General features: G+C 38.8%; 1 protein-coding gene across 1 annotated transcript; it reads right to left on the bottom strand.

Annotated features, from left to right (window-relative positions):
* Nucleotides 1-8,685: 8,685 nt before the first annotated feature.
* LOC114353773 (uncharacterized) lies at nucleotides 8,686-10,423 on the bottom strand. Its single transcript, XM_028305881.1, has one exon. The coding sequence runs from the start codon at nucleotides 10,219-10,221 to the stop codon at nucleotides 8,707-8,709; it is 1,515 nt and encodes a 504-aa protein (XP_028161682.1). The 5' UTR covers nucleotides 10,222-10,423; the 3' UTR covers nucleotides 8,686-8,706.
* Nucleotides 10,424-12,587: the final 2,164 nt, after the last annotated feature.

The following is a 12,587-nucleotide window of genomic DNA, read 5'->3' as shown; positions in this document are numbered from 1 at the left end:
AAACTTGACAGCCAGACACTTTTCCACTCTGCTCCGCTTTGGTGAAAACTCAATATGAGACTTATAATTATGGAAGCTCAAAGATAATCAAAGTGTCAGTGGGCAGAGCACGTAGAACTAACAGCCGATGGGACAGAAAGGTTCTGAAATTAAGGCCATGTATAAACGTTGCGTGGGACGTCCACCCACAAGTTTTGTAAAGGTTGCAGAAAACCGTTAAATGCTGGCCGCCTATTTGTAAACCTAAACACTATCGTAAATTAGATCTTAGTGTAGGTATAAAAGTATCTACATAGCGCTTTCAACGCGATTACAGCTCACATTCAGCCACTTAAAAAAGTTCTTATCTCAATAAAATACGTTAACTTAAACGACATCTAAGGCCCGGTTTCCACCAAAGAAGAGAACCAGGCCGTTAAATTTTCTATAGAATTTGACAGCGGCGGCGGCTCGGCGCGGAGCGGAGACGAAAAGTGGAAATAAATCTGATGGGTTTTTCAACACGTGTTCAACACAGTTCTCTGCTCCGTTCTGCTCCGATTTGGTAGTAATCAGGCCTAAGCGTGTACTTAGTTAATACGATAAATAATGAACGCTCATTCACAGCTCTCTTTCGCTGCCCCTAGCGACGATTCACAAACGATCTCAAACTATCGGTGCAGCCGTTCATACATACCGAGCTACATTGGAATTGTTACAACCGTACCCTGTTACAACCGTACCCTGTTACAACAGAGAAGAAGAGAACCAGGCCGTTAAATTTTCTATAGAATTTGACAGCGGCGGCGGCCCGGCGCGGAGCGGAGACGAAAAGTGGAAATAAATCTGATGGGTTTTTCAACACGTGTTCAACACAGTTCTCTGCTCCGTTCTGCTCCGATTTGGTAGTAATCAGGCCTAAGCGTGTACTTAGTTAATACGATAAATAATGAACGCTCATTCACAGCTCTCTTTCGCTGCCCCTAGCGACGATTCACAAACGATCTCAAACTATCGGTGCAGCCGTTCATACATACCGAGCTACATTGGAATTGTTACAACCGTACCCTGTTACAACCGTACCCTGTTACAACAGTACCCTGTTACAACCGTACCCTGTTACAACCGTACTAGGGCATGAATATCGGAATCTCGGAATCTCGTAATATCGGAATCTCGGAAGACAAGATCCGATATTACAATTCCGATATTGAGCGACCCAATATCGTAATATCGGAATCAGATAAAGGTTTTAATTGAGACTTTAAACAAAGCGTTTAAAAGCGCCATAACCTTCTACAAAGCTCAAAGTACATGATTGGCAAAGACCAATGATTTTCTCATGTCTTTCAACATCACTTTTTCCACTGCAAATAATTATTAACCTATAACATGTTCTAAAACAATTTTAGCACTTGCCGTACTTGGTCTTAGCAATGAAAAACGACATCTCAACTCCCTTCCAAACATTAATAAAATTGGACTATGGCCCGTCAGTTCTGCGTACTATGTGCCCTGCCCATTGCCACTTCAGCTTGGTATTCCGTCGGACTATGTCAGCGACTTTAGTTCGTAAACAGAGCTTCTGATTCGAACTCGTAAAGAAACACCAAGCACAGCCCTCTTCATAGCACGCTGTGCAACTTTGAGAGGCCACGTTTCCGAGCCTTATATTATCACTGGTAACACACATTGTTTGAGGACTTTCGTCTTTAAGCACTGAGGTATTTTGGACGAAAAGATGTTGTGTAGTTTCCCGAACGCGGCCCAGCCGAGTAGGATTTGATGATTTACCGCTTTCTCGAAATTGAATCTACTTAGCTGAATCGTTTATCCGAGGTTGACATGCTTGTCAACAATCTCGAAAATCAGGCTCCCAACCGAAAATAGGTAGGGCGGAACATGGTCATAAGCTTCGTTTTGTCCATGTCCAAGGCCTACCTGTTGGGAGACTCGATTAGGTCTTCGAGCATTGTGCCGAGGTCTTCCAGCGATTCCGCCCTAGTACGCAAAACTGACGGCCGATGGGGCAGCAAGGTTCTGGAGTGGAGGCCACGTACCGGAAAGCGCAGCATAAGGCTGCCATCCACAAGGTAGACCGACGGCCTCATAAAGGTAGCAGGAAAGCGCTGGATGCAGGCCGCCACCAACCAGCCATTGTGGAAATTATTGGGGGAGGCCTATTTTCAGCAGTGGACGTCTTAGGGTTGAAATGATGACGATGATGATGCCCCGTGGTTTGTGTGTTGTACATCGATAATCAAAAAGGAACAAATTACAAGCATATTCAAGTTTTATACCACTGTCTAAAATTTTTGTAACATGTGACTTGAATGACTACAAATCGTTCGCCAGTATTGGTTGAAGGAGTAAAAGTTTGTTTGATACCTGTTTTACAAAAACACTTAAATTCTTTGCTAGTCCATTTCCATAATTGGCCCATTATCAGTTACCAAAATGCAATGGTTACCCATAACATACAAAATGGTTTTAAATACTTCAATATTATAATTTTAAGAAGTGTTATTTTGTACTAAATTAAAGATTTTGATTAAAATCATTATTTTACTGTATACAATCGAGAAATTATACGAATATAACCAAATATTTAAAATTTATAATACAAAACTCGATTCCGATATTAATATCGGAATTCCGATATTGAGATCGAATATCGGAATCCAATATCGGAATTGAAAACCTTCCGATATTACATGCCCTAAACCGTACCTAGTCTCCCGTTAATAAAAGTCTCCAGTTAATACTATAATTAATGATCGTGCATTAAAAGCTAGCTCTCTTTCGCTGCTCCTAGCGACGATTCACAAACGATCTCAAACTATCTGTGCAGCCGTTCATACAACCTTACTTGTCGCCCGCATGCCCTTACCTTTGTACCCTCACCTACCGCGCTACATTGGAATTGTTACAACCGTACCCTTAAAGGTTTTAAACCTTTTCTTAAAGGTCTTAAACGTTTGTTAGTCACCTGTCAGCCGCTTTGCAATGGTGGGAAGTCGAACCTTAATTTCGAACTTCTCCTATTTTAATTTCGTTGCGGGTCCAATGACAGTTTAACTTTCCCTCGGGACAAACTTGACCTTCATTGGTTGGGTTTTTATGGCGGTCAAGCTGTAGATCCTGGCTACACAGGAGTTGCAGTGGTGGGAACGAGAGGTGGGAATAGTCCCGTAACCGTACCCTGTTACAACCGTACCCTGTTACACCCAGTTTCCCGTTAATAACAGTCTCCAGTTAATACGATAAATAATTAATGATCGTGCATTGAAAGCTAGCTCTCTTTTGCTGCCTCTAGCGATGATTATCTCAAACTATCGGTGCAGCCGTTTGGCACGGACCGCGCAGTAAATACTACTGGAGTATTTCAATGACTCTGCCACTTGCGGTCAAACGGCGTGCCAAGTTATCGACGTCTCATTGAAGGGTTAAATGTGACTATTTATGAATTTTACAAAACAAAAACCTTAACCTTAAATATCGAATTTTCACGCAATTTTCACAAGTATGTAAGTACAGTGATTCAAAGAGAAACGTTTAGGCATTGATTTGTAAAAAAGAAACAAAGGATAGTTATATCCCGGTTTTTTTTAATAATCGCACGCAATGTTGTCTTTCTGTGACAGACCGAAATTCACGCGAAAGGCGCGGAAAGTAAAACAACAAATTAAATTCTATTTTCAGTGAAAAATACGACTTCTAAACATTAGTACTTACAATTAGTTAATGCGATAAATAAAGAACGCTCATTCACAGCTCTCTTTCGCTGCCCCTAGCGACGATTCACAAAGTATCTCAAACTATCGGAGCAGCCGTTTGGCACGACTCGCGCAGTAAATAATACTACTGGAGTATTTCAATGACTCTGCCACTTGCGGTCAAACGGCATGCCAAGTTATCGCCGCCTCATTGAAGGGTTAAATGTGACGTTTTATACATCTATACTTCTATACTAATCTATACTAATATTATAAATGCGAAAGTAACTCTGTCTGTCTTGCTTTCACGCCACTGAACCGATAACCACTGAACCGATTTTGATAAAATTATGCAGAGAGATAGTTTGAGTCCCGGGAAGGACATAGGATAGTTTTTATCCCGGTTTTTGAAACAGGGACGCGCAGACAAAATTCCACGCGGGCGAAGACGCGGGCGAAGCCGCGGGCGGAAAGCTAGTGACGTAATAAAAATGAAGTGCAAAAGTTTTGTAATTTAGAAATTACTATAAAAATTAAACTCAAGGTTAAAAAGTCTATCAAACTCCATACAAAACACCGGTCAAAATTTTAGTTACGGTTACAGTTAATATGATGTAACTCAGATTTACTTTTTAATTTTTCGCTAAAAATTAATGTTTTATTTTCTTCTATGTGGTTGAGGATTGCGGTGAAGCTCGTTTCCACCTTCGGCCTGATCATAATTTACAGCATCCAAAATATCTTACATCGATGAACTTTACCCATCAAAAGCTTCATCATCATCATCATCATTATCTGAACCATAGGACGTCCACTGTTGAACATAGGCCTCCCCCAATGCGTTCCATGTTACCCGGTTGGTAGCGGCCATCAAAAGCTTGAACAAAGCTAATTCAGCTATTTGCTAAGTTCTCATCCCAATAAAGGTTTTAATCCCAAAATGACATTTTACGCTCCCAATCCCTTAACCTTTTTTCCTCAATTTCGACGACCAGGATTGGAAAAGAAAATCTGTTTTTAAAACTACTAAATTCAACAGACTACAAATGCTCCCCAAAAAATAAAAGTATTCCCCTTACTCCAAATTAGAATAGGATTACGAGACAAGTCATTCGTTTTATTCAAACCGAATAGGGTTGCCACACTAAAGAATCTAAAACTATTACCTCTTTTAACTTAATAATGTAGCGCAAAAGTTTGGAAGTAATTTAAAAGAACCATGTTTTCACTTACGCTGCAGCGCTTTAGATTAGTAGCTTTAGGGTTTAACTTAGGCTGGATAAAACAAGTAATTGTATTTTAGTTTTGTAGAGGTTTGTATGATTTATTTTAAAATGTTTTAAAAATATTGAGCTGCGTCATAAAATACTGTAAAACAGCTTATCATAATAATTAAGTTATCCAAATATCATATGTATCAATTTGTAGGCCCTTTCAGGGCAATTATACACTTCCCAAATATTGCCCTCACACCACTCCCAGAAAACATTTCATAAGGGATGTGTTCTGGAAGTGGCAGAAGAAACTCTGTCATCTTTATCAGTATTTTGTTTATGACAATGAGGCTGGGTTGCACCATCATATTTTAACTTTAATCTAATTAATTTTAATCTGTCAAACTCCATACAATATACACCGGTTATCGTTATAGTTACGGTCAAAGTTAGGTGGTTCAATCAGCCTTAAAGTACCTAGGTATGTCAAAAGTGCAAAATAAGCAGTTTTTCACTTCCGTTAACCCATTTATTTTTAAATGTTGCTTAGATAACCGACACACTGTTTCATTTCCTTGTAATTGCACAAATGACGTCAGAATGTGCGTTTCAATCCAGCCATTATGAGGCAACAGGCAAAAATCGTCCATTTACAGAGGTTGTTCCCGAATTTATTGAGGGGCCAATGTAGCTGGACTCAAATGGCACCATTTTTGCCCCATTATCACGTTTCGTTTAACATCGTGTAATCGGGCAATCTTGATTAGCCTCGAAAAGGTTTTATAAAAATATATTTGAGTAATTAATTATTATGATTTTATTAACACTAAATTGCTGTTTTTTCTTGTAAATCAACTTTTATGGTAGCATACGATGCTATTTAGTATGTAGTACATAATAATAGCGTGACCTTTCAGGTAATAAAAATTTCGTAAATTCATGGTAAAGTTAAATAAATAAATAATCTTTATTCACAAATATCATTTTCTATGTATTTTCTATGGATGTAAAAACCACAACTTCTGCACTAGGCTCGCAAGCCGGTGTCGCAGTAGTTGTGTTAAGAGAGCATTTCTTTCGGTGAGTTTTTTCATATGACGTAGTAATGTACTGGCACAGTCACTGTTGTTCGTGATCTACGCTACGTAGATTTTCGTAGCCATGCCGTAGCGAGTTGACTACGATGATTGCTACGAGCTTGCATGATGACTACGAAATCACTACGAACGTGTTTGATGATCATTTTAATAATGTTGGCCCCAAAACTGCTTCAAAAAATATCGAATAAAACAGAATAAAAAATATCGAACGTAAATGTGAGCTTGATTTAATATGTAATAGAATATTCATAAAAATAAAAATATTTTACGAAACAAAATAAAGATTGTTTATTTTTTACTGAATTTAAAGCATTTTTTAAAAGCAACCGGCTTTTCAGCCAAGCACTTCCATGCACCTCCTCTCATACAAATTCTCACAAATTGTTTCCACATTTACGTACGAGACACAGCTGAGGACGTGGAAACCTCCCATTTCCTTTGTTTTCGCTGGAAAAATACGGTCTTATACGACCGTTTGTACTTTTAGTGTTATTTTAATATTCCTTGTCTCAGCCTCCAGGATCTGGGAGATCCCCGGAGAAAAGATTGCAGGAATTAAGTGAATCGGGAATCCGGTTGCCGAAGCGGGCTGAGTTTTATGGCACATAAATAAACATCAAATGAATTGAGTATAAACATTATTGGTTTTCACTACGACCGAGTGACAGTTGAATGGATGTTCAAGAGTTTTGACAAAACAGTTTTTTGAGAATAACACGGCTTGTTAATATCTACAATAACAATGTGAATGTATAAAATTCCGCGGTTTTTCTTTGATTACAATTTTTGGAGTGAGCTTATTTTATTTATTTAAAGGCACAACCATTGTTATTTGATATGGATACAACGTAAGTTTTCATTAAAATATAATGTACTAGCTTTTACCCGCGACTTCGCCCGCGTGAATTTTGGTTTGTCACAGATCATTACAAATTATAGCCTTTACGTTATTCCAGTGTCTTAAAAAATAATTCTGTAAAGTTTAATTAATATCCATTCAGTAGTTATTGCGTCAAAGAGTAACAAACATCCATATAATAGTCCAGTCAATGAATGCCTTAACGACGGTGTAGAGAGAAATCCGTGGAACACAATTTCTGACCTCGGGACTTTATTTAGCCTAGTTAGGTGATGAACATAGCAAAAGTCCCCGTCCTTAGCCCTTGAGCCGGCGGGGAGAGGGGGGTTTAAAGGTACCACTTTTAGGTTTTTCGCTTAATCCTCAGAAACTATGCGTCCTAGTGACATGACTACTATGAACCAAAAAAAGCTTATTCAATTTGCTACAGGTGAGACCGTCAAGTTTTTCTATATCTTGTATAGTTTTTGCGGCATCTGCTCTAGAAGCTCTGTAAAATTGGAAATTTTATTGTTGTCTTACATGTTCCTTTCAGGAGAAAATCGACTAAATCAACATTCAGCAAACACTATAGACATGCGGGAGCATGTTAAGCCTAGTTCCATGGAGGGGACTGCACCGTGCGTATATTTAGACGAACCAATTAGAGCCACTTTTGACTCCTCATCATTCAAAAACTACTGTGCATTAACACTTCAAATTTGGCTCATGTATTGAGACTTGCAAGATATACATCAGCTTCAAATTTCATAAATATACCTCAAACGGTTATTTAGGTATTGACGTTCAAAAATCGATATTTAGAGCACTAAAATCTATCTATCACATGTGAAATGTTAAAATTTACTGTATAGACTCTGACAGTATGCTTTAAACAGAGTGATCTTGACATGGTCATTACATCGGGCAAACCTGCGAGCCAACATATTACACCTTACTGCCAGCGCCCTTCGTTCCCTCTCGATATCAACATGATCTTTAAGGTCATCAGTAACGTAGTGTCCGAGATATTTAAATTTAGTGACTCTGTTTATTTAGTGACCCCATTCAGCAAGAGGTCGGGTACCACGCTAGGACATTTACTGGCGGCCTTAAATACCATGTATTCGCTCTTCTTCACATTATACAATAAGCCATGGCATCTAGCATACGCTTCACACACACCCACCATCTTTCTGAGAGCCCCCATTGTTGGCGCCAGCAGTACCATATCATCAGCGTAGCTTATGTTGTTGATACAAACACCATCTACCCAGCATCCGATACGCATACTGCTAAGGACAACAATGAGGTCATTTACGTATAGGTTGAAAAGCCTGGGAGACGTCAGCCCACCCTGTCTCACCCCGCACTGCAACCCATACTCCTCAGAGAAAGCGTTAGCCCATCTTACGCTATTAATCTGGTTAGCATACCAATAATGGAATATCTGTGATACCTCTGACGGGACGCCCTGCCTCCTCATCTTATCCCAAAGGATGTCATAAGACACAAGATCGAACGCCTTGGAGAGATCGAGGAAGCATGCGTAAATGGGAGTCCCCCGATCCGTGTAGTACCTGACAGTGTGCTTAAGACTAAGGATGGCGCTCTCGGTCGACAGTCCAGGCTTAAACCCGAATTGAGCATCATGTGATTTTAAATATTTATCTAGTAGAGAGTCAAGCACACTGTCAAGGACCTTTGCCGTGATTGTAGCTAGAGAGATCGGTCTGTAGTTATTTATGTCAGAAATATCACCAGTTTTATTTTTAACTATCGGGACGACTACTGTTCTCATTAGGTCCCCTGGCAAATACGAGTGGCTTAGGCACAGTGAGAAGAACATACTCAAAACTCTAGGCAAGTTTGAAATGCTCGATACTAAGTCCGTCGTGACCAGGCGATTTGCCTCTTGACATTTTATTAATGACCATCGCCACCTGCTTGGCCGTGAACCTAACTGGAAGTTGGTCTACTTCAGCCCCACCATCAAACACCGTACTCGAAGACCCAAGAGGTGACTGAACCTTAAAATGTTCCATGAACATATTAGCTATTGCTCTGGGCTCACTTTGGTCCCCAACACTCACAGGAAGACTAGGTTTAATGTTTAGTTTATTTGTACTAGTCCAGAACTTAGGGAAATTCTTAGCTGCGTGTAATGTCGCAAGTCTGTCCATTTTTATCTGTTCCTGATTTTTCAAACACCAATTCAATTTGCTTTTGAAACGTTTTCGAGTTTCGAGCATATGTTGATAAACAATACCCGACTGAGGCTTATTATGCAATAACCAAATTCTATACTTCATTTTGGCATCTCGGTGCGCACTTAGTACATGTTTATTCCACCCAGCCACCCGTTTGTCTTTGCCCGGGCCCCCACGAGGACAGCAAGTCCTAGCTGAGCAAGTCTGTTCAGAAGCGCCTGCCAATATACCTACGATATCATTATACATCTTATCTAATACATATTTATGACCTAAAATTTTACAGCGTTTGTCCCCACAAATTCTAAATTCATCTGGAAAACATATATTTCTAAGTCGGCTATTACAAATTTCACGATATCTTTTGATTTGGGCATTGTCTCTCCCACCCCATATTACATTATTTCTCTGAACACCGGTTACATAAGTTTTATTTCTAATAATATTGAAATTGCAAGTAATAATTAGTGGTAGATGATCCGAGGAATAGACATTCGTATCAATCTCCACGCCTCTTATAGTACGCCAGGCGGACTGAGTTACAATACAATGATCTAACCATCGTCGGCAACCATGAGCATCACTAACAAAAGTGTAATGATCAGAGCCAACACCCAATATTTCTATATCAGCACAGACCCAATTTTGCTCGGAGCAAAAACTCACCAACTCATTACAAAATAGTTCATTTGGGTGTGCGTTAAAATCTCCCAATACAAAGACTGATTCTACTTCATTACCCTCCACTATGGCAATTACTTCACTTAGACACTCAGTAAACACAGGCAAGTTTTCTAAAGAGTTGGTCGGCATATAGACACTCACAACTATTACCGAACGATCACAAAGCATACCTTTTATTGCCGTTATACGGGGGTTTCTGCACTGTAACACTGACACCGTTTTAAAAATACCTTTACGCCACAGTATCGCCACACCACCATACGGTCTTCCCTTAAGAATTCCCGCCGACGTGTCCACCGCAGATGTCCCACTGTACTCAAAATCACTGCTGATTGTATCGAGGAAAGGTATGTCATGTGGAAGAAGCCACGTTTCCTGCAGGGCTATTATGTCAGCCTTCTGACATAAATGGCGAATATCTCCCACGGCCGTCTTCACCGATTTGCAATTATAACTCATAAGCGTAAAGTTCCTCTCCATAATAACTACTTATGCCTACACTGAAGAGTCTATGTAGACAATTATAATATATTGTTACTTGTGTCTGGTTCTTTCCGTAGGGGAGTCTGATAAGGCTTTCTTTTCGAAATGAGGTCCACTCTCAATATCTTTACCTTTGAGGTAAACAAAACGCCTATAAGTTATTCCATTTGGCCAAAAAGATCCATCCAGAAACACTGGAAGTTTATCTTATAATGAATCTCCTACATTCATATGGAGNCTGGACTATAAACAAAGTATTCAATTTGTGAAAGTGAAAAATAATGCGTGGTAAAGTCCGAGATAAAACAATTCAGAATTGATAACAGAAAGGTCTCAACCCTTCAAATAAGATCCCGATCTTTCCAAACTTATTAACAGTCACAATGGTTAACCAACTCTAGTTATTAATTCTAACACATGAACTCGGGGTAAGTATAATAGGTCCCATTAATTACCTTTTAGTGGGCAAACATCTAAAACAATTGGCACCAGAGAAGGGTTGTGGCTGTTCTTGATACCTATTCAAATGTTTTACAGCGAGGGTCGGCCATTGTGGCCTAACTCAACAAAGGATAGTGTTGACTCGAATGTGACGCTTTCGAGAGTTGGTGATAACGATAATGTTGACGGCTTCGATGGATATTAGATGATACAGGGTGAAAATATTGAAATGACACCTGGAGGGAAAGTACTCTTAAATGTAAATAGAAAATTTTACTCAAAAATATTCCTTTATTTTTGAAAGAAATAGAACTGCATTCAGAAATATTTGAAATATTTTAATTAATTAGACACAATTCAATTGGTCATGTCAAGTGAAGGAATCATACTTTTTTTTTGCCGTATATAAAATATTCTAATAAATTCAAATCCACCGGCTATCGCTATTGGTAACCTCAGTATTTTGTTTTTATATCCCGAGCATTTTCTTATACTCGTATTACATGCGTAAATTTAAAATTACACCTGTCATATTATTTACTGTTTCTCTTTACGCAGACCACCGACACCGACTTTTAGTTGGCCGATAGTCGGGCCCGATTCTAATTTGTAATGAAGAATTGGCCGATACCGAATCGGTGTAATGTGCGCACTTTCATACATGTCCATACTGATTAACAGCCCGACCCAACTATCGGCAAGTCGGTGGTCTGCCCCAAGGCTCACTGGCTATTAAAATGACAATTTAAGTATCATTAATGCAACATCTATTTATTTGCAAGCCTGTCCATTCACAAAAGCCGGTGAGATTGTCATATCTCTAGACAGCAAGCCATTATTAAATCTGTCAACGATTTTCACAGACGATCGGAAAATGAGAACTCTTTTGTTTCAAAGTTAAGCGTTGTTATAGTGAATTGAATCGGAAAAATAGCAAGAGAAGTTATTACATGTTGCTTTACTGTGACGTTTTGATAGGAGCGTACTGGAAATTATAACGAATGATGTTTTAAAGGAGTGTTTCTATTGGAACAATGTTAAAATGTCACTGTGCATTCTGTGCGCTAGCAGGTCTTATTTTATGATTAAACAAAGGCTTGTCTGATGTTGAATGATTCAAAGAACCAAGAATTTAATTTTAAAGGTCTAGCTGAGATCAACCTTAGCAATATTTTTTTTGGTTTACATTTTTAAAATTTTAAATATGTAATTATGAAATAAAAGGCACTAAAGCAAAGTTGACTGGTGATGTCAGCTTCTATTGAATCTTTTGTGTATTTCGTTTCCAGACAGTCAAGTTCTTCTGCGAATTGTGCAGTCAATAGCACATCAGACTTATACATAATTTGTTGCAAAATCGCTTTTATTACAACCAAATTAGGTGCCATAATGTTTAGGTTAATGTCCTGACTGTATTTATTCCGTGACATTAGTAAGAGGGTTCACTCTTTTCAAGGAACTCCGTATGTTAATGCTAAGATGCCTAAAGAATCTGAAGAAAACAGGTTATGAAAAATATATCATTGACAATTGAGCCCTTTGTATATTTTCATATTTATTTCTTTGGCGAATTGTTTACTTATTCCGCGGCATTGGTAAGCGGATTCACTCTTTTCAAGGAATTGTTCCTTGTGTATGTTAAGGCAAATGTGTCTGAAGTGAATCAGACCTAGCAAAATAAGTTCGGTTCATGTTATCAAAATCAAAATCAAAAATATTTATTCAGTTTAGACCACAAGGTGGCACTTATGAACGTCAATAGAAAATAATAAAAAAAGAAAAGGGGGCGGGCTGGTCCCTAATGGCGGTGATTATGTTACCAAATCTGGACAGGTACAAAGGCATCAAGCGACAGGCCTTTTTATTACTATTACAAGCTGGAATCATATTACGTAGATACATACATAGCGTGTAATACCTAA

This window comes from Ostrinia furnacalis, unplaced genomic scaffold (genome assembly GCF_004193835.3).
Source record: "Ostrinia furnacalis isolate ACB-3 unplaced genomic scaffold, ASM419383v2 OfSCF1803, whole genome shotgun sequence".
Taxonomy (NCBI): Eukaryota; Metazoa; Arthropoda; class Insecta; order Lepidoptera; family Crambidae; genus Ostrinia; species Ostrinia furnacalis.
Note: the sequence above shows the minus strand (reverse complement) of the source record. Positions and strands in the feature narration are given on the sequence as shown.